This window comes from Schistocerca cancellata, chromosome 4 (genome assembly GCF_023864275.1).
Source record: "Schistocerca cancellata isolate TAMUIC-IGC-003103 chromosome 4, iqSchCanc2.1, whole genome shotgun sequence".
Lineage (NCBI taxonomy): Eukaryota > Metazoa > Arthropoda > Insecta > Orthoptera > Acrididae > Schistocerca > Schistocerca cancellata.
In genome coordinates, this window is record NC_064629.1 from 923063533 (window position 1) to 923087575 (window position 24043).

The window sequence follows — 24043 nt, forward strand, 5'->3', positions numbered from 1 at the left end:
ACATTCCAATAACGATATTTCAATAAGACAGTAGTGCGCAGTAATTTGAATTCAGGGTAACAAATAAGTAACTAATGGAACTCAGGCTGAGACTGGATAAGGATTGGAAACAAAATCGGCCATGTTCTTTGCAAAGGAACCATCCCAATAATTGCCTGAAGCGATTTAGAGGAACCTCTCGAAACGTAGATCTGAACGGCAGGACGGAGAATTGATATAAGCCCCTTCCGAAAGCCGTAACGACTACGGCAACTCAATCGGTGATGACAATGGCGCTGCGAATCGTCGTAGATTTTCTGGCTGGTGCATACAAAAAATAACATTCGCGAGCCACTAAAACATTTCCTGAGGATAGACGACTCACTTTTCACTTCATTTTATGTAAATGCGTAGAACTACGAACTTCACAATGCAGCTATGTGAACTACTGACTAAATTTAAGGACCACCTCTCTTGCAACAACAATTTTCATTGTTAAAAATATTTCATTTCTTTTTGGAGATTTATGTATAAACCACATTGTTGTATAGGAATAACTTTTCAAATTACTAATTTACATTGTTGAAGATCTTTTCCACACTTGTAGAACTTCGGAACTGACACTTATACACTGAAGCATCAAAGAAACTGGTGTAGGTATGGGTATTCAAATGCTTAGATATGTAAACAGACACAATACGGTGCTGCGGTCGGCAACGCCTATATAAGACAAGAAGTGTCTAGCGCAATTGTTAGATCGGTTACTACTGTTACAATGGCAGGTTATCAAGAATTAAGTGAGTTTGAACGTGGTGTTATAGTCGGCGCACGAGCGATGGGACACAGCATCTCCGAGGTAGCGATGAAGGGGGGATTTTCCCGAACGACCATTTCACGAGTGTACCGTGAATACCAGGAATCTGGTAAAAAATCAAATCTCCGACATCGCTGAAGCCGGAAAAAGATCCTACAAGAACGGGACCAACGACGACTGAAGAGAATCGTTCAACGTGACAAACGTGCAACCCTTCCGCAAATTACTGCAGATTTCAATGCTGGGCCATCAACAAATGTCTGCGGGAGAACCATTCAACGAAACATCATCGATATGGGCTTTCGGAGTCGAAGGCCTATTCATGTTCCCTTGATGACTGCACGACACAAAGCGTTATGCCTCGCCTGGGCACGTGAACACCGACATTGGACTGTTGGTGACTGGAAACGTGTTGCCTGGTCGGACGAGTCTCGTTTCAAGTTGTATTGAACGGATGGACGCTTACGGGTATGGAGACAACCTCACGAATCCATGGACCCTGTATGTCAGCAAGGGACTGTTCAAGCTGGTGGAGGCTCTGCAGTGGTGTGGGGACTGTGCAGCTGGAGTGATATGGGACCCCTGATACGTCTACATACGACTGTGACAGATGACACTTACGTAAGCATCTGATCACTTGCATCCATTCATGTCCGTTGTGCATTCCGACGGATTTGGGCACTCTAGCAGGACAATGCGACACCCCACACATCCAGGATTGCTACGGATTGGCTCCAGGAACACCTTTTAATCACTTCCGCTGGTCACCAAATTCCCCAGACATGAACATTATTCAGCAAATCTTGCTGTTCAGAAAAGATCTCCACCCCCTCGTATGCTTAAGGATTTATGGACAGCCCTGCAGGATTCATGGGGTCAATTCCCTCTAGCACTACTTTGGACATTGGTCGAGTCCATGCCATATCGTGTTGCGGCACTTCTGCGTGCTCGCGGGAGCCCTACACGATATTAGGTAGGTGCACCAGTATCTTTGGCTCTTCAGTGTATTTCAGGAAACAAATACTTCCCAGCTGCAGTTGCTTTAATTATTTATTTACTTATTGGATCATAACCCCCTTCGAGGGTAAAACGTTATTTTCAAATGACAGACTTTTCAATTATACGAATGACACAAATAATGGAATTGAAGATCCAAAATTACATATTCTCGTTGAAACCAAAACATAAACTTCCACCGGAATTAACTTTCTTACGTTAAAGTTTTTTTATAGTGATTACGATGACGATGATTATGTGCATTTTATAATGAGGTTTTAGCCCCAAATGAGTTATCAGAGAATAAATAAACATAGAAGCCTGTTGTAGCTCAGCAAGATTTATTTCCTGAATTATTAGCAGCAGCTACGGACCAATATTAATTTCCTCAGAAAACGAGGAGAATATGAGGGATATTGTGTCACACCGGATGCAATTTTGAACTTTTCTATAGTTTATGGCCACTTTACAATTTTAAGTAGTGTATGACACTCAGCTCTCTATTTTACTTTACAGAATGATTCTGTTACCCACCATATTGATGGTATCTCTATATGACATATAAGAGCATGAAACAAACAAGTGCGGTAGCGTTCTCGCTTCCCTCGCCCGGGTTCCCGGGTTCGATTCCCGGCGGGGTCAGGGATTTTCTCTGCCTCGTGATGACTGGGTGTTGTGTGATGTCCTTAGGTTAGTTAGGTTTAAGTAGTTCTAAGGTCTAGGGGACTGATGACCATAGATGTTAAGTCCCATAGTGCTCAGAGCCATTTGAACAATTTTTGAAACAAACAAATTCACAGCGCACATTCAATCTAAATGGGAGATTGCATGAACTAATACTTGTGAAAATCATACATTAGTTACGAATCATGTCAAACTTAGACATGGAAGTATCATTATTTCTGCTTCGTATCCCAGCAGAATTGCTGAACATGAAAGAGACAAAGTGTGCGGCGTTGGGAGACACTTAATGAGTACATGATTGGAGACAAATTTTACAGGAAGTTCCAAAATGCAAGGTAAAACAAAAATTTTCAGAATGAGATAGGCTAATAAGTTCTTATTAAAAGCATGAACTGTTTGACGCAGCAAAAGAAGAAATTTCGTTGTCCTTGTATTTGAACAAAAGGCATATTTTATCTAAAAGCCTGTCGTATTGATTCCACATGAGTTAGTGAATGGTACGAGAGACGTTTCAGCCTTCAGCGTGAGACATATTTAGGGATCATTTCTCGGAACTACGGAATTTTGTACTAAGGGGATTTTTTTTATGTGCTGATGAAACAGCATTTGAGTGAATGCCAATTCGTAATTTAATAGGATGAATGTGGTATATTTATTAGTACGAAACTAGGAATGTTTCAGGTCCGCAGATTGAAATATGTAAAGGGCCGTGAAAACAAAGAACAACTGTTCAAAGCGAAAGCTACAGTCCTTTGTGACAGACAACGTGACTGACAAATATTTAAAACGAGTGTATGAACCGAAACCACACTTTGGATGCAGAGGGACATTTTTACACGCTGAAAGCAGTGAAAGGACTGCATTACCTGGTTTATTTCTGTACAGAGATTGGAATGAACAATTACATATCTTACCTGATTTTTTATGTATTACTGTCCTTCCTTTTATTTAGTTCGCTCAGGGATACGTTTTCTCCAAGCGTAAAAAATATCTTAGGCGATAACCTTGTCGAATGAATATAAATAAATAATGTTTCATGATAATTATCTACATGTGTATCTGCATCAACATTCCGAAAGCCACTTGACGTTGCGTGGCGATGGATGTATATGTGGATTCTCTGCCACAGAAAACTATTACACATAGCTCTCATCGCATTTCTTGTAGATATTTGCCACCTGTGTATAGTCTCAGTCAAAGTTAACCTATATTTGTTTCTTGCATGTACTCCTAGGTTTATCATTCTGATTCGTTACCAAGGTTTCATATTTTGGTGCACACGGAAACGTGGGGTACGGTAACAAACATATTAGAAAAATGCCAAAATTAGGAAAATACGGACCAATATTTATGTTGCTTGTAGCCTCTTATCACTTTGAGACAGACAAGGTGTGAAATAAGAGAGTGAAGACAATGTGTGGGGGAAACTAAAAGTCAATATACGATTTTATTTGTGGGCCACAGAGAATAACAAGAAAATGTTAATGCCCTTGATTTTGCACGATGCAAGCTGGGAGATAGGTGACGTATTTCTACGGGGAACCTCAAGCCTTCACAAGACACAGGAGAAAGCAACTTGTCTGACAATATTCTCCAGGCAGGCGTCCAAGAAACCTAAGTGAGGATGGTCGGGGGTCGATTTAAACCGCCGTCGTCCTCAATGTGAGTCCACTGTGGTAACCACTGCGCCATCTCGCTCGGTAAAGGTATGCTGGGAGGTGGCTAAAGACTTTGATGAAGAGTATAACTGATGAACATCAACAGGGGCCGTAATCACTAACACCGACCCAGCACAGCGGCAAACTCCGCACAAGTGCAGTCAGTGCCTAAATACACCTGGAGTCACAGCTGCGCAGCCATCAACACACCAGCGGGGCACTACCTGGTAATGAAAAGGATTACAGTACTTCTGTGAAAGACTACCTACCAAAGATCCGTTTGTCACAAAGAAATTAACAAAACTTAGAAAAGTAGCCCTGAGATCTTCATTGACATAACTGACATGTTAATGTTTTCTATTTAAACTTAGTGTTTGATGGAAAGAAGTCAATGGTTTCACGATGTGATCAGCCCACAGTCCATTCCAGTTTCAATAGCTTTCTTCAGAACACAGTCCCAAAACGATGAAATCTGCCTTAACATCTCCGTTTTTTCATATTTCATTGAGTACCCTGTAGTTTTGCAATGTTCTGCAACCCGAAGGCCGCGCGTGATTAGCCGAGCGGTCTTAGGCGCTGCAGTCATGGACTGTGCGGGTGGTCCCGGCGGAGGTTCGAGTCCTCCCTCGGGCATGGGTGTGTGTATTTGTCCTTAGGATAATTTAGGTTGAGTAGTGTGTAAGCTTAGGGACTGATGACCTTAGCAGTTAAGTCCCATAAGATTTCACTCACATTTGAACATTTTGCAATCCGAAGATTTTGTTGACTGCTTACGTCCAGTGCGTCTTCTGTATTCCTTGCATCTATCTTCGATTGTTCGAACAGTCTGTTCGATGTATGTCTTCATGTATTTACATGGAATACGACAAAGACCCGGTTTACAGTGCCCCAAGTCATCTTCCACCGTACCTTTACTGCTCGCGTTTTTGGAGGCGGGCGGAAAATGCATTTAATGTTACGTTGAGACAGGATTTTGCCTATTTTATTCGATTCTTTGCCGACGTAGAGGAGATACGCCATCGTCTTATCCTCGTCGTCGTGTTCTGTTGGCTGGGCCTGTTCCTTCTGCCTAGCAGCACGTCTGATTTGTCTCCCACCCAGCAAATGGAACACGACGAAGAGGATAAGACAACGGCGCATCTGCTATACTTCGGCAAAGAATCGAATAAAATCGGCAAAATCCTGGCTCAATGTAACATTAAATTCATTTTCCGCCCACCTCCGAAAACGCGAGCAGTACCAGGTACGGTGGAAAACGACTAGGGGCTCTGTAAACCGGGTCTTTGTCGTGTTACATCTAGATGCACGAAGGCATATATCGAGCAGACTGTTCGAACAATCAAAGACAGATGCAAGGAGTACAGAAGACGCACTGAACATACGCAATTAACAAAATTTTGGGCTGCCGAACATTGAAAAACTACAGGGGACTCGATGAAATATGAAAAAACAAAGGTGTTAAGACAGATCTCGTCGTTTTGGGACTGTACTCTGGAGGAGGCTGATCAACAGAGGCTGTTGCTCTACCCTAAGCAAAGCTTAAAACCAAGCGCTCAGCCAACGAAAATCACATCCTCAGCCTAGAGCCATTTCCGCATCTGACTGGAGGTACAGAAGCACTGAGGGACCGAGATTCGCGCCCAGCATTTGGCGATGCCGTGCGCTCACCACAGCACCTGACGTGTCGTGCGAAAGGATAGTGAACGGAAGGCATGGGGAGAGACCACAGTATACAATAGGCGGGATGAAGCGAAGACACTCATTCTGCAGGTATCACTTGAATATGACGGCAAGGTACCAGTACTATGGCCGGTGGAGTGCTACAACACTGCCGGCCTCGGTGGCCGAGCCGTTCTAGGCGCTCAGTCCGGAACCGCACGACTGCTACGGTCGCAGGTTCGAATCCTGCCTCGGGCATGGATGTGTGTGATGTGGTTAATTAGGTTTAAGTAGTTCTAAGTTCTAGGGGACTGATGACCACAGATGTTAAGTCCCATAGTGCTCAGAGCCATTTGAACCATTTTTTTGCTACAACACTGGCGGCCATGACGTCAGTGGAAATATCTGTTTCCTCTATTTCGATTTTTCGAGTTTCCACGTAAAGGTCTTTGCAGATGGGATAAGTTTCTCTCTGGTGATCATTTGTGATTGATGGCGGTACACTTCACTGGACATCAGAAAATAATGAGATGCGAGTGCAGTCGTACGCGAAGAACTATACCGATTTTGCTCATAAAACTAAATGAAAACTTTCGTGGGAACAGGAGATTTATTACCGTCGCAAATGTTTTATCAATACTTGCTTTGTTATAGGAGTCTAGCAGATGTTAAATAATTGAGCGCAGAACGGCTGGTGAGTACCCTACGAGAGCGCGGCCCCTGCTGAAGCGCGCTACGTGACGTTAAACAAAAGTGTTTTCCACCCCAGAACGAGAGGAGTTGGGGACCTGTCCAGTCTCTGACAGTGGCGCCTCCTAGCCATTAGGGGCGGTGCGGCACTGTACATTAGACGACCAAGATGCATTTGGGAAAGTCGCCCTTTTGCTCCTCGTTAACTATACCTGCTTTTGTGTTGGCAGAAGGCATTCGCATCAATGCGGGCAGCTGACAGCATGAGACTGCCGGCGGAGTAGCTCCATCCCGTAGTTTGTGATTGTACATGGAGGAGAATGCACGTTCAACTACAGTCTTTTAGGACAAAGATTTTCCCTAGTACTTGTGATGAATTGTGGCCCATACAATACCAGGGCTGTTTTTTTTTTTTTCGCGACAATTTCGAAGTGTAATTATAACTGTGACGCATTTTTTTCTATCAGCAGTGATAGCGTGTATCGGCTTTGGTTAGCTGAGCTGTAGGGTGATTTTTACAAAGCGTGTGTAGTGAATTCTGATGTCAAACAGGAATAGATGTTATATGCTTGCAGGTAATACACTTTCTTTGTTCAACACCAGCATCTAGTCAGTTGAATGTATTTCCCACCGAAAAGAATAAAGATTGCAGCTTACACCCCAGCCTTTCCCTCCCCCCCTCCCCTAGCTTGTAGGTGTAGATTAGAGTTCGGGCGTTTCTTTCGCTGTTTCGAGTGGTATTGAGAAATATTTTTCTAGCAGGATAACACCAGTTAATGGTATAGTCAGTTTTTGTGGTGTATTGCGCTTTTATGCCGTCCTTGAGCAATCGCTATGCACGTAGTTGTGTAATTAGAACCGATCCTCCTGATAAATACGTAAGTAAGATCGAGATTTGCATACGTTTCAAATGGTATTGCGAAATTATTTCCCAGCAGGATAAAACCAGTAGTATGGTATTGTCAGTTTTTGCGATTTTAAGCCGTTCTTGGCAGCGCTATGCATATAGTTGTGAAATTAGGACCGATCTGTGTGATTAATTAAGTAATTAGGATGGATATTTGCATCAGTTTCCCAAGTAAAATAAATAAAGTACACTAACCTAACCTTCCTCACCGGCATCTGGACAGTTGCTTTGTGTTAGGGGGGTGCTTTTACGATTTCCATCCAGTAGAATCAGGGTTTGAGTCGCTGATGAGTCGCGTTTTTTATGCGCACTGAGTGTTTGTACACTGAATTATTTTCGGTTTAAGCGTTGTGAGCATGTTTGCATGCATTACCTTGGTGATCTACGAGTAGTTTGCAGGTCTGTATACTGTGTACTGGATTATTTCGATAATTTATGAGTTATTTGCGTCTCTGCACATCAGTGTAATGCATTATTTTCGAGTGGTTTCCAGGTCTGTAAACTATATATTGTCACCCCTAGTACGTCAGGGTGAGTGTTTTGTATCAGCGTAATAAATAAACTAGGTGAAATCCGCCCCTAAATAAATTGTTCAAGAAATAAAGTACACTCATTCCTCTCTCCAGCAGCCCAGAACGGGCTGATTCCATTTCCCCCCAGTTTTCCCCTCCAGAGAACCGGCAGGGTGAGTGTTTTGTATCAGTGAAATAAATAAAATAGGTGAAATCTATCGCTAAATAAGTTGTTCCAAAAAAATGAAGTACACTCATTCCTCTCTCCAGCATCCCAGAACAGGCTGATTCCATTTCCCACCAGTTTTCCCCCTCAGATTGCGGGGGGATGAGGAGTCTGGGCCAGACGTGCAGTTGAGAAAACACGTGTGCTTCTATGGACTGAACTGCATGATCACGTGACCTATCGTGGTGCCCTCTAGCAGTGAACTGGTGAACATTGTCAGTTCTTTGATCTGGTGGATGAAAGGCAGTTGTCTCTTGTGTGGTGGGACATTATATGTAGGTTTTAGAAATCACAGGTAGTTCCAGCAGAGACAGATGTTTCCATTTGTTGTGTAATGCATCTTTAATGCAAAGCATTTATTTGCAGGACCGTATTCTTCCTCTTCGTATGTTCAAGCATCAATGCTCGCTTCGATTCTTCATGCAGTGAGCTTTGGATGCACTCCTCGGCTGAATGTGTGCATGTAATACATCTATTAAAACACCGCCCTGTCTGGCACGAACATTTCGCTAATTGAACACCGACAGCTCAACAAGCACTGATATCTCAGCCTCTTCTGGTGGTAACACGACACTAATGCTGTAGGTAGATAATAAATTTAAACGAATGTAAGCAAATTTATACAAATTTAAACAAATTTATACAAATTTGAACAAATTATATTCGAACTGAACGGCATCATGAGCAGCCTCTAGTGGGGGCAACACAACACTAACTCCCCTCAGCTGCAGGAGTAAGTTCTTAGAGCAAATTTCCCTTCAATACTCAAAATTCTCCCCCCCCCCCCCATTTTCCAAGAGGATGACGTGCGAACACACTTGATGGTGGTACTGCCTCTAATTGTTTAAATAAAGACTGAAAATAAAGACTTACGTCCAGCACAGGCTGAGTCCTTCACCCCCCCCCCCCCCCGTTCCTAGGAAGAGGTGGCGGTCGGGTGACATAGGTTATTGGAGGTAGCGCAAGTGCCATTTTCTTAGGTTAGTAGAGGTAGCCCAATTGACCTATCTTGCCTCCAAAATTCAATTTCCCTCCAAAATTCAAACTTCCTATCAGGGGCGTCGTGGCACTTTCCCATCATCTTGTGAAATGGTACTCGTGTCATCAGCTGACGTCACGGCAGCCATCTTGAATGACGTAATTGCATCATCAGCTGACGTCACGGCCGCGATATTGGATGACGTCAATCGCGTCATCAGCTGACGTCTCGGCCGCCATCTTGGATGATGTCAGTGGGGTAGCACCCCCCCCCCTTCCCCCCTCCCCCCCGGCTACACTACTGGTACGCTGTCGAAATATCGTGTTTTAAAGACGACTGAACCTGTCTGGACGCTTGAGTATAGTACAAACAGTCGATTCGCTGGGAAAGCTTAAGATGACACATAATACACCTAAATTACATTCCCGCGGTTGACCCACCTTATGTTTTGGTATGTACTGAAAATGATTTGTACGGATGTAGTTTTATGTTTAATAAATGCAGTTAGTGGAAATTAGACTCTCAAGCTCACTGAATAATAGATTCGTCATTCCTCCCAAAGAATGATAACAGATGTACCACACCAAACAAGAAACACCACCCAGCAGGGGGCAAACTAACTGAAAGAACCACGGTATAAAACGGTACTCCCACTGTGGGGCTAAGAATGAAAGCATCACTACAAGTGCAACAGGAATGCCGTCCTTCCCGTGCCACGTTGTGCTGCAGGCGTGTCTACAGCCATAGTGGACATTCTATAGGACAGGCATAACGTGCTGCTGCTAGAATGGAAATCCAAATCATCCCCATGGCTGTCACCTGCTTACCCCTTCCTTGTTTTTTTACTATTGTTCGTGTTCTTGTTTCACTATTATTTGTTTGGTAGATATTCTTGTAGACGGTTTTAAGGCCTGAAGTGCCGATACCATGTAGTTCACTGTCTTAGATTTTGACTGTAGTGTTGTGAGAGATTGTACAATCATTATTCTGTGGCGAACACAGGTTTATGTACACCAGAGTACAATTTTGTGCCTTGGGGGCTTCAGAATAATGCTGTATGTAAGTGCCCTAAGTTTTAGGAGCTCAGTTCGTCGTCAAATTGGAGGTGAAACATCTATACATCTTACAGCACCGCGTTTCTCTGTCTGTATGTGAAGGCTAATCTTAGGAACTACTGAATGGATTTTTATACGATTGTCACTAACAGGTAGACACTAGACAAGTAGTTCGCTCGTTCGTACTTAGTGCCCCACGTGCGAAACCGGGGTTGGTCGCTAGTATCTTGTATGTGCGCGTAGGCAAGACCAGAGTGTTTGCCCGTTTAAGAGGAGACAACAATCTTCTGATTTCGATACTATTATTCACAGACAACTGTGCCCAGTCTCATCGCAAAATGTAAACTGTTTTCACTAAATGTTGTCCCGTAATTCTGTCCGTTCATAGCTGAAGAGCCACTTCACAGATGCGACGTGTAAGACGTCTGCAGGAAACAGCGCCACGGCTGAGACGCATAGGCGCGTAACTGATGGGCTGTCCATCATCCCTGGCTGTAAGAGTCAAGGATTTCAGCACTGACACGGAAAAAGACTCTGACGTAAATTTTCTGAGATACCTGTACATTTGACAGCAAAAAAATAAAAAAAACGTATTTTGTTCCTTCCCCTTCAAAGATCTCATTTCCTAAAACGGCCATTCATTACGTACGATACGAAGAAGGGTTCCCGGCTCGAAAGGAGCCTATGTGATCTGAGTTACGGAACAGAATACAAGGAAAACTGGAGGTTTACCGAAGTAAATTTTTGGAATGCCTATAAACAAACGTGAAAAGGAAGCCCCGTCTGAGGAGTTATCTTGACAGTACTGTGTCAGAAAAGAGTTTTTACGTCCAGAGGAGACCACTTTTTAAGCTACAAAGCGCTTTCATGATAGCTGAATGAAGTAATTTGTGAAGTTCACGGCTTGTAGTCTGACTGAACAACTTCAGTTGGAACAACTGTATCTATTATAAGTAAATTAGGGAGAAATGAAACTAGTTTTAAGAATGGTAACATGAATTAGAAATTATAGTTATTTTTCCGTGAGTATTACGAATCACGGTAAATAATCTTACAAATCCTACTAAAGTGGAAGTTTTATACATCTGAATGACATTATTTGACAGTAAGTTTACTGGTCACGATACTGAGTTATTTGTAGAGATAAATAGGTAAAACAGTTTCCAGTGTTTCACGACCTTCTGATGACAACGAAAAGTAGAACATTAAGGTTATGCCTTAATGATAATTCCACGACAGAAAAATTCGATTTCGCTCAGACTTTCCCGAGATGCAACTTACTGATATACGTTACTTATTAATTATGTCAGTATTTGTGAGAGTTGAGGATATGCCAAGAACGAAATATACATCCTCACTCTTCGAGTGAATAGGAATAGGTCCAAAACAGAATATCCAAACTCCCACTCATTTTTATATGCTATTATTTCCATTTCTTAAGACTTCAAGGCTCACAAATTCTCAAGTAAAGTTCCTTCCATTTATGGCCACGTCTAGTTTCTGAAGCTATTAGCTTAACTATGCGATCGTACAGATTGGTCTTCTAAATCCCTTATTTCTGTTTGGTAATTGAGGTGTTCTGTTTTTCAGGGTAGAAACTGAAGTACATAGCTGCTAGGCATCTAAATTTTCCTTTCTCATCTTACTGAACAAATGTACGGAAACAAAAAAATAATACCTCTTTAGGAGTTATCCGTTGCTTAAATATTTCTCAGTAGTAGTTTACGCTCACAGTGAGTCCTCATAACCAGAATAAAGATGCCAATCCATTCTTTAAATTCAATCTTTAAAATCAGTCATTCAAGGAGATTTAACTTGACTCTTAACTTATCTCAACAACTGGTTAAAGGTTTTGAGAAAATGAAGTAAGCTGATATTTAATTTTTTTTATATTGTGTTTGTATATTCATAATATTTTTTTCTGAATGTTATTATTTACGTTGTTTTCATTGCCTTTAAATAGCTTTTACATTAGATGCAGGAAACCAACGAGAGAAATATTTCGTTTTAGACTCATAAGTTCTATGCTTCTGATTCCGTAAGTAAAACTGTTTTATATTTGTGCGGTCCAGTTAAAGGGAAGTTCCTTTAATCGTTCTGTCTACAGAAGTTCCTCCACCATTTAAAAGGAAATTAATTCAACATATTTTTTGTGGTATGTGGTAAATGAGGGTCTGATCTTTTGGTAGAGACAAAACAGCAAATAAGGATACTCGAAGTTGCTCTCCAACAGCTTGATGACTTACAAATGAAAAAGGCCTACATTCAGAATTTCGTTATTTAGCCGCCCTTATCCTCACTTCATGTCTCCTAAAGTATGAGAGGTCTGAAAGAAGAGAGAGGTACGGTGAAAGACTGTTCGCCATACTAAGACACTATTTATCAGATGAAGATCGGTTGTAAACGGCCGGGAAATAATTTAACACTGAAAACATCCACAGTGCGTGTCATTTACTGATAACTTATGCTCCGTTGGACAATGCCAAGCTGCAAATCTTTGTTCGTTCCAAATAAGCCCAATTTATGATGGTTGTCTTCACAGCAGGAGCCATTTGAGTCCACACTCACGTCTACATTCGTACCTTCAATTGCTGAAAATGTACCAGCATGTCGTTTTCCGCAAGCCTACGCAAGAGTTACGTCGTTTCTAAAATGGCTCTGAGCACTATGGGACTTAACATCTGCGGTCATCAGTCCCTAGAACTTAGAACTACTTAAACCTAACTAACCTAAAGACAACACACACATCCATGCCCTAGGCAGGATTCGAACCTACGTCGTTTCTGCTGAGTGCTAAGCCATGTCAGTAGTAAACTGCTCGTCTACTGCCACCGAGCTGATCCATCTTTTATATTTCTTTACAAAGCAGTTAAATATGATATTACAGTTTGTAATTTGGCACTGTTAGCTAGACGAATAAGCAAAGATAAATACGACACTCCATTGTGATTAGCCGATACTGTTGAAGAGCCTCTAAACATGTAAAGTTAGTTAGTTAGTTAGTTAGTTAGTTAGGCGTGTGCCATTGTTTCTTTAATAGACCCAAAGGGGCAAACAGTGTCACTTGCTAATTATATACTTTGCACGTAATAGACAACCTAATGTGAGGTATTGTATCAAGTGAGGAATGACAAGCTACTGTGACCTAGCACCGGAGACTGTACTGCCGAGTCAAATTTCCACTTTACACACTTCGCCCGGTCTAACTAATCATTTGGGTCAGAGTACTTAAACAGATCGCGAATGAGCCAAAACGTCAACTGCTAGAGCAGGACACTTGTCCGATAACGTAGGGAGACGGGCGCTAACAGAGAAATGACAGAACTAAATCATTCAAATGGCTCTGAGCACTATGAGACTTAACTTCTGAGGTCATCAGTCCCCTAGAACTTAGAACTACTTAAACCTAACTAACCTAAGGACATCACACACATCCATGCCCGGGGTAGGATTCGAACCTGCGACCGTAGCGGTCGCGCGGCTCCAGACTGTAGCGCCTAGAACCGCTCGACAACCCCGGCCGGCAATGACAGAACAAACGCAGCCTTCACCTGCCGGGCACACAGCGACCGTTGTAACTAACATTAAGTTAAAATAACCACAAATCGTCCGCAGTTCGATTCGTTGTTATCGGTTTCGTTCGAGCATCGTCAGATAACCACTGCTATGGTGGCAACACGTTAGGGGCTTAAAAGCGATGCTCAGTGCCGGGCGGTGCTTTTAACACTTAACTCCCGAATGCGTTGCCACCAGGACAACGATTATCTGATGATGCTCGCATTTGACGAATAAAGCCGGTAATAACGAATCAAACTGTGCGACCTTTGGCCCTTTTATCCGCATATTAGAGAAAAGACGGAACAGCGTCCGTAATTCAGGCGTCATTGGGCTCTGGAAGAAGTTCCTCTAAACATAAATACTTCGGTTAACTGCTACGGAAGCTCACCGAAAGTCTAAATGAAGTTGTATAAAGTGCTAGCATGTCACTGATGTGTGCACTACTCCTTACTTTATAATGGACAGCCAACTCACGAAGTAGCCTACTTGTTCGTAAATTGTACCCCTGAGCTACTCTGGATAGTTGAACCATGTTTATTCTAGACAGTGAGACTTTAGAATACGCTCTCATTCATCCAGAAACCCTGAAAATATACATACTGTACAGCAGTTGTGCACTTCTCGAGTGGCACTCTTCTCGACCCCTGACTGCCAAGAGATTTTGGGACGACATCTCGCATTGCCATGTTAGTTCATTCAAGGAGGAGTGAGCAAGAGAAATCATGCTTCAAGACGGCAATGACCGTCTACAAACAAGAAGTGTGTATTCACCACGTATATGAGGAGTGGGTTCACCAGCCATGACACCAAACTTTTTCTTATGGAGCACTTGTGGAAAGATCTTCTTGGATCGTAAGATTTTTGAAATATCATTCTGAAAATGATAGTCCTGGGTACTATATATATGTGTGTGTGTGTGTGTGTGTGTGTGTGTGTGTGTGTTGTGTGTGTATACACGCCGGGGGCGATGTGGGAGTTACATTATAATTTGTCGAGTACACTATTTTCTTATCACTTATTAGGCAGTTCTTGGTCGCAAACTCAACGCAACGCGTTCCTGTTCGCATTATAGACACAACTTTGGTAGACAGAGTACTACTGCACGACTTAGAACAAATGATTTATAAACTTCATCAATTTCCCTTTCACGGAGAAGAAACATTATAAACTTGACTAATACACACCTTAGGTTGTCAATATCGAAAGCACAATATATCCTGACCTTAACTTCAGTCTATAACTATACGTTTGTGTTACACTTATGAAAACTGTTGACAGTAAAGGTGTGAAACTGGAAACTGAAAGGATGTACCGCAGTGGTGAATGGTTTGTGGGTTCGCATAGCTACAAATGAGATGCCATGTTTAGGAAGCGTGTTATGCATCTAAAAAGAAACGGATAACCAGTATGAATGGATGCTGATTTACGTTCAGTCACTTAGATCTGGGGTGATCACGAGTTCACTAAATGCTTCAAACAGAGTTCGGGTTGTTGTCCTCAACAAGACCGCACGACATCCGTTGCGGACTCATGTACCAGTAAACAAGCTCTCTGTTTCCGTGACCTGGTTGTAGACGGAGCGACAAACTATAACCAAGACACATACCAGGTGTGTCTCCCAAAGGTCGTCAGACGCATTTTCTCTGGTGTTTCGGCAGATACTTGCAATTGCGCTTTTCCAAGCGTTGACGAAGTCGGAAAAAATAAATACTGGTCACCCCGTGTTTCACACGGCACCGACTGTGAACGGAACACTACGATTTGTTTCCGTTACAAAGAAAATGTTCTATATTTAATGGCGTTTTATACGCTCATTCGATGGATCGGTCTAAATTAGTCTATTGCAATATTCGCGTTAACGATGTGAATGAACGAGGACGCAAACTTGGAGGCTGCAGACAGACAGCGCGGCGCGAGCTGGCATACGAGGAGGGTCAAGAAAGGCGTTGTGAACAGCTGGTTACTGATATGATAAGTGCTAGAGGTCATATTATTGAAACATATATCGCAGCAGACTGATTGAGACCTTTTTATCGAATGGGCACATAAAATCCACTGGGCGTCACACGAAACAAGTGATGATTACTATTTATTTGGAATGACTCCATCAACACAACACAAAAGCGAAATTGCTAGCATCTATCGAAACACCAGAAAAAATCGGCCTGCCACCTCTTAGCAGAGCTACGCAGTATATGGCGAGTATTTCTCCTCCACTTGTAAATAATGTTCATTAATACGCAGTTGTCCTATTTTTTAATATAGAGACGTCGATTGGCGGTGGAGTATTGTGAATGACTTACGATATGGAAGACTGTATTAATTTATTATGGCCTTATATAAACGGTGAATACCAAATATTGCAATACGTGCAGTAAAATGAAGCCCACGTTTGTGATGTACAGTACTTTTATTTTCCACGATGGCGGAATATGTTAGTATCTTTTTTTTGTGTAACGCCACGTGAGTAAGAAATGGAAGGAAATGCAGGGAACGCTGGAGCTATGCGTCGGGTTAAAGATGTACTTACCACCCATGACTCCGTACGTGAGCATGAGGACGTTGACGTTGGGCGAGAAGATGCTGAGCACGAATGCGGCGCAGCCGATGATGCTGCCCGCGATGCAGACGGCGCGGCAGCCGTACTTGTTGGTCAGCGCGCTCACCACCGGCCCTGCGGAACACAAAGCGGCCACATTCACCACACGAACAGTTCGAGCATGCATGCGGCAGCGCGATTCGAGTCCAGGTCCCTCGAACTTTGCAGACAACGGATATGTACATACTTATGAACTCGTATACTTGCCAAATGAGCGTTGCGTAAATCTCAATTTTTCGATTAACTGCTTTTTCTTTTACACATTTTGTCAACTAAAATACAGGGCTATTACAAATGATTGAATAGATTTCATAAATTCACTGTAGCTCCATTCATTGACATATGGTCACGACACACTACAGATACGTAGAAAAACTCATAAAGTTTTGTTCGACTGAAGCCGCACTTCAGGTTTCTGCCGCCAGAGCGCTCGAGAGCGCAGTGAGACAAAATGGCGACAGGAGCCGAGAAAGCGTATGTCGTGCTTGAAATGCACTCACATCAGTCAGTCATAACAGTGCAACGACACTTCAGGACGAAGTTCAACAAAGATCCACCAACTGCTAACTCCATTCGGCGATGGTATGCGCAGTTTAAAGCTTCTGGATGCCTCTGTAAGGGGAAATCAACGGGTCGGCCTGCAGTGAGCGAAGAAACGGTTGAACGCGTGTGGGCAAGTTTCACGCATAGTGATGTGAAAGATTCAGTGTTTAAACCTCCTCTACCAAGAAACGTGCCAGAACTGCGAGCTCGCATCAACGATGCTTTCGAACTCATTGATGGGAACATGCTGCGCCGAGTGTGAGAGGAACTTGATTATCGGCTTGATGTCTGCCGAATCACTAATGGGGCACATATCGAACATTTGTGAATGCCTAAAAAAACTTTTTGAGTTTTTGTATGTGTGTGCAAAGCATTGTGAAAATATCTCAAATAATAAAGTTATTGTAGAGCTGTGAAATCGCTTCAATCATTTGTAATAACCCTGTATATTCGTCGTTTAGGCCCCATCCAGGCTTAACCTTTACCCAGCCCCGGGAGCTATAATTCGCCCAAAATGATAATTTTTCCATGTTCACTGTAATCCTTCTTACCATTTATGACAGGCCCGGCCTGTCAATCGACTTTCCTCGTTACTTCTCGGAAGTACCCGAACAGCGCGACATTTCATTTAGCAATGCGGTGCGGCATTGTTCGGTCTGCAAAATTTTCGCCGAATCGCGGTGTCAACGCTGTTTACCTTTCGATATTTTTTCGTCGTATGAAGAACGTTCACAGACCCAGTTGTTGTTCGCACAGAAGAGGCAGTCTAGCAATCTACACTCACAATTCTTTAAAATGATTGCGAATGGCAGAAGAGAGGGATGAGAATTCTCAGTTCGCATAAGCGACGAGTACCGCATATTTGACATGAAACGACATTACAATACCACGCGGAAAGAATTTAAAGATCTAGTTGATGATCAAAGAGTAAAAAATTACAAAATTTCTGATGTCGCACACATTATTCCATTGTCACTTGCAACAGTTTTCAATGGAACTGAACGAAGAGTATGGAGACTTCGTATATTACTGAAAAGTATGTTCGTTAAATTACGGGGTGCGCCTGAAACGATTTTTCTATTTAAAACTCGCTATTGTTGAATTTTTGAAGGAAAAAGATATGCAGGAACGAAAATTGGAACATCCGGAACGGATTGCTGACCTCGCATTTTTGGTGGTCTGGACTGCACACTGTCCAAATTAAGATACTGCAAGGTAACTTCTTATTTGATGGGGATGCACTTAAAAAGAAAATCCCGTTGTAGAAGGGGCACATTCTGACAAAGGCAGTCCAGTTCCCTAATCTCACTGGCTTTAAAAAGAAAACGCGAGGTTTGAAGAATCGATTGAGGCCATGAAAGAAATAAAAGGATAATTTTATAAAGGTTTTATGCACACTGTCAATCTTACATCTGTTTTTGAGACCGTCTGTTTATTCAGTTGAAAGCGCCCCTCTGCGCTGCAGATGTAATTGACTGACCTGCAAGGTAATTCCAGTTTTAATGAAACATCTTTTTACTTTAAAACTGCACCGGAGGTCTACATTGCTTTCATCGGGTAGAGTTTTCATGTCTCCACAGTGAGGTTGCAATAGTGCTACAATATTTCGATCGACATATTTGTGTGAAAGGCCTTTTTTCGGTTATGAAACTAAGTAAGTCACGATTGCGTGGCAACTTGAGTATGAAACTCTGTGAAATTGTCTGCATCTGCCCACACGCCGAGAGTCTGTACGGCACATTTTTGTAGACAGCAGCTTCGTTAGCGAAGAAACCAATAGTGTTGTTGATCCAATCTAATAAATCGTTTATATATACTGACAAGATTACAATTACGCTTCCTTAGGATATACTCGATGCAACTTCTGTTTGTGTTGAACATTCACCGTCCAGTATAGCTTATTGGGTTCTGTTAATCAAAAATCCATCGTGTTAATCACATGTTTGCAAAGATAGTGTGTAATCAATACGTCATTTCCATTTATCGGGCAACTGTATATTCTACCAGCCCAAGAAAAATTGAAAAAGCCAGTTTGAGCTCAAAGACGCCGGTTTCATACAGGTGTAGGGCTAGAACTGCATGCTCTGCCTCCAAGAACACCGCCGGTGACCCCCATATGGGAAGTATATTTCTAGTTACCTCTAGTTCAGATGATCTGCCTCATTCAGTCTCACAGGTTGTTCTCGGACGTGTTCAGTAACTCAGTGTCCATACTGGCACCGGAACATGAAAAAAGGCCGAAATATAGAGAATTCGGTCTTCCGAAATTGTTTCAATGTGGGAGCTCGTAAGACGGTTTCTCCTTTCAATAACCACACGAGCGCCGAAATTGAAGATGTTCAGATAACTGCCAGTGAAATAGATAATAAACTAAGCTTCCTCAATAGGAGAGTGACATCGGTACCTCATAAGGTATCTGTATGATTATAGGCAGATTCTACAAAGGTACTCGCCGCCCTTTTATTCGAAATTGGTCATAGGTCGCTGTACAAACGAAGGGTACCAAGTAACTCGGAAAAGGCGCACGCCACTTCCATCTGAAAGGAGGATAGTTGGAGATATGCTTGTAATCATATATACAGTAATCTAGATGGACTCTGCAACCAGACATTTTGTGAAACTCCTCTCACTCTGTTCGTCCACGAGATCTAGAGCGCCGTAACCAGATTGGTGCTGTGGCCTCCGACTTCCGGAATACATTTAGTGCAGTTCATACTGTTACTTAGGGAACAAAACACGAGCTTGTCTAATCTCAGAATTCCACATATCGTTTTTTAACGGGATGAAATCAACTGATGTCAAAGTAAATACGGCAGCACGCCAAGAGAGTTATATAAGGGTGTTACTGTACGTGGTATCTGTAAATGATCTATCAGATAATGTCGGAAGGGGCGTGAAGCTGTTCGCGAACTATTTTGTTACCTATGTGAATGTTGCAACGCTACAAGACTACAGCAAAATGCAGGAAGACCCACAAAGGTGCTAGGACGAGCTATTGACCTTCAATATATAAGGGACAGTCAAATGAAAACCGAACACTCGCCACAACGGGACCATGGAATGGTTCCATTCGAAAGTAATCACCACAAGCGTTAAGACATTTCTCCCACTGGGAGACAAAACGTGTTTCGTAGAACGCGATCATCCTCTGACGGATCCACAACTGCACCCACTATTGCACTACCTTGTACGTCTGAAACCGACGTCCACGCATGTATTTCTTCAGGTCAACAATGATGTGAAGATCACACGGTGAAAGATCCGAGCTATGCGAAGGATGTTGCTGTATTTCCCAACCAAATCGCCGAAGCGAAGCCTTCGTCCGATTGTCAGTGTTGGGGCGGGCGTTATAGTGCAACAGCATGTTTCTCTGCTCGTCGAGTTCCTCGGGTGTAGAACCACAATCAATGCGCATCGCTGTGAAGACACTTTTCAGAAACTGCGATTCGCAATAAAGTCGAAACGCCCAGGAATGCTATCGGACGGAATCATTTTGTTCCACAATAACGCGCTACAAGCGCTAGTTTCACTTTATATACTTGATTTCAGCCATCTTCGTTGCCTGTTTCTTTCTCAATTAGTCCCCATCTGATTGGTCATTAGTGTATTCTTAATTTTATACATCGTGTTACACAGTACGAATTGGATAGGGACTGTATTTGTGGTGTGCGGACGCAGTGAGAATCTGCTGCCGTCTGGAGACATTTATAAGCAGCGTTGGCCACCCTGTTGCCCTAAGCTACTGCAATTATGGGACACAACTGGCGAAAGTTGCGACACCTCTGATGCCACTGGAATACCCCGGCTACCCCTTCGGTACTTTGCCTTCCGATGAGCATTGTCCTCATTCGAGGATAAGTGGCGTACTACGGTGCGTTCTCCTGTTTGAGCGGAAAGCGAAAGCAGGAACTGGCCGCACGGCTGCAACACTTACGCCATAGCAACAGGTAAGATGTGCTGCACAGTGATGGAAACATATCTCAGCCGGAACGGGATGCCTCGATGCCAGAGGCCGATTTCCGTGCCATGTTAGAACAATCACAGCAGGATAGGTTTTTGTCATTGGAAGCTGCAACGTTAATCGGGTAATAGAGTCCCTTAGGAAAATAGGAGGCAGGTTGGGAAAGAATGCCACTATACACTCGGTACGGTTGTAGGTTTCTTCTTTCGGTCTTCAGACTACTTTGAAGCAGTCTTTTTAACTACTCTGCCTTGGAATCCTTCCATTTCAATATTTTTTCCCGAAAGACATTACTAGTCTTATATATTCTGTTTTTATTTTGTTTCTTTCGAACTCTTTTTTTACTTCGTTGACCCAACTTGTTGTGGAATTCTTACCCCACAAATATTTAAAAATCTTATTAGTTAATCCACTGTCTTGCTTTCGAAATAAATGTCCAAAAAACACGAGTCTTCTTTTTCTCATTAATTTTGAAATATTTTCTATATTTTCATATATTTCAGCATTACTTCGTAATTTCCAACCTTCTGAGTTTTGTGGACCTAATATTTTCTAGTACTTCCAGTTTATCTAAATTATAGTATAATGTCAGGAATTCGCTTGCATATATGCACTCTGGCTTCACTTCTGTGTTGTAATGCCTTATTTTTTCATTTTTGCTTAAGTACATTTTACTGTAGAGATCTTTGGTGATACCATATGCTCTCCCCATTTTATGCCACCTTTTCTCTATTGCAGATTTTTCCAAAGCGTTTTCTTGGATTATCTCCCTTAGGTATTTGAACTTTTTACCCTCGCTATTTTCCCAGTATCTGTTTTCAGGAATTTTGGAGCGTCTTTAACGTTTGTAAAAATTTTGTTTGAGAAAGATGTGAGACAGGAGTGTAGTCTATCCCCGATGCTATTCAATGTGTACGTTGAGCATGTAGTAAAGGAAACCAAAGAAAAAAATTGGAGAAGTTATTAAAGATCAGAGAGAAGAAATAAAAACTTTGAAGTCAGCCGATGATATTGTAATTCTGTCAGAAACAGAACTGGGAGAAGTAGCTGAATGGAATGGACAGTGTCTTGAAAGGAGGATATCAGATGAACATTAACAAAATAAAATAAGGGTTATGGAGTGCAGCTGGATTAAATCAGGCGATACTGAGTGAATTAGATTAGGAAACCAGACACTAAGAGTAGTAGATGAGTTTTGCTATTTGGGCAGTGAAATAACAGATGATGACCGAGGTAGGGAGGATATAAAATGTAGAATAACAATGGCAAGAAAAGGGTTTCTGAAGAAGAAAAATTTGTTAACTTCGAATACTGATCTACGTGTTAGGAAATCTTTTCTGAAGGTATTAGTCTGGTGGGTAGCCTTGTATGGAAGTGAAATGTGGACAGAAATAAGTTCAAAGAAGAAGAGACGTTTTTGGAATGTGGTACTATAGAAAAATGCAGATCATGCGATGGGTAGATCATGTGACTAACGAGGTGGTAATGAATAAAACTGTGGAAAAAAGAAAATTGTGGCACAACTTAACTAACAGAAGTGATCGGTTGATAGGACGCATTCTGAAACATCAAGAGATCAACAATTTAATTTTCAGGGAAGTTTGGGGAGTAAAAAGTCTAGAGGAAGGCCAAGAGATGAATACCGTAAACAGGTTCAGAAGGATGTAGGTTGCAGTAGTTATTCAGAGATGAAGATTGAATAGTGTTGAGTAATATGGGGAGCAGCGTCAAACCAGTCTTCGGACTGAAGACCACGACAACAACAGCATTAGAAACGGTTGAAACAGGTAGTGAATAGCAGCAAAACACTAAATTTAGACTGGGCTGTATACAGCGCAAGGATAGGTTAGACGCCATTTCTGCAAAGTATTTATTGCAGTAAAGAATCTGATAATATCTAGTGAGGCTGTATGAGATCCAAGCTTTCCGAGGCGACGCTCTCGAATAAAATATTCTCGTACTTCTTGCGGGGTCAGTTCTGAGTAAAATCTCAAGCTTTCGACGGTTACCACGATCGCCTTCGTCAGGAGCAATTGGCTGTCGCTGGCTGCTGCTATGGTAGCCCTATATAGCCTGTGACGGCTTCTGATTGATGGGAGTACGTCATCATTACGTCATGCTGCCATAGATGGTGTCAATGTTTGCGCTGGTGGCGCCACCGCGCACAGTTAAGGACAGTCTCGGCCTCAGGGTCCCTGTTATTAATGACACGCCGTGACCACGAAAGCTGGTCGTGCGGTAGCGTTCTCGCTTCCCGCGCCCGGGTTCCCGGGTCCGATTCCCGGCAGGGTCAGGGATTTTCTCTGCCTCGTGATGACTGGGTGTTGTGTGATGTCGATAGGTTTAAGTAGTTCTAAGTTCTAGGGGACTGATGACCATAGATGTTAAGTCCCATAGTGCTCAGAGCCATTTGACCCATTTTTGACCACGAAACCAATAAATTACACTGTCCAGTCAAATTAATGTGACCACCGGTCAAAAATCTGAATAACCACCTTCTTCAGAGCGGATAGCTGCGAGACGTGTAGGGAGAGACTCAGTGAGGTGGCCAAATGAGTGGCTCAGAGCACTATGGGACTCAACATCTTAGGTCATAAGTCCCCTAGAACTTAGAACTAATTAAACCTAACTAACCTAAGGACATCACACACACCCATGCCCGAGGCAGGATTCGAACCTGCGACCGTAGCAGTCCCGCGGTTCCGGACTGCAGCGCCAGAACCGCTAGACCACCGCGGCCGGCTAGGTGGCCAAATGCGCTATGTTTTTCAGCTGAGGATCCACAGCGCGAACAGCTCGATCGAGGTGATCCCACAGATTCTCGATTGGATTTGAATCTGAAAAGTTCGGTGGCCAGGTAAGTTCGGTAAAGTCAACATGGTGTTCTTCGAACCACGCACGTACACTGCGGACTGTGTGACACGTTGCATTGTCCTGCTGGTAGATGCCATTGTGCTGGGGAAAAAGAAAATGTTTTTAGAGGTGGACATAGTCTCTATGGGTAGATGCCTACTTGTCTTGATCCATTGTGCCTTCCAGAAAGACGAGAATGCCCTGCGGCCAGGACCCTTCCTATGATTCTTGCAGGGTGATTGCTGCCAGACGTTCCGCGCCGTACACGCTAACGACCATCTGTCCGACGGAACACAGAACGTGATTCATCAGAAAGGCCACCCGTTGCTACTCAGTGGACGTCCAGTTGCGACATTGGCGTGTAAATTCC

The 24043-nt window shown here is 42.8% G+C and overlaps 1 protein-coding gene across 2 annotated transcripts in view; it reads right to left on the reverse strand.

Annotated features, from left to right (window-relative positions):
- Positions 1–24043, reverse strand: part of LOC126185108 (monocarboxylate transporter 3) — a 432092-nt gene that overhangs the window by 86882 nt on the left and 321167 nt on the right. For both annotated transcript variants that reach the window (XM_049927915.1, XM_049927916.1), the window contains exon 3: positions 16248–16391. In XM_049927915.1, the coding sequence (XP_049783872.1) occupies positions 16248–16391 (144 nt within the window). The remainder of the gene's footprint in view (positions 1–16247; positions 16392–24043) is intronic.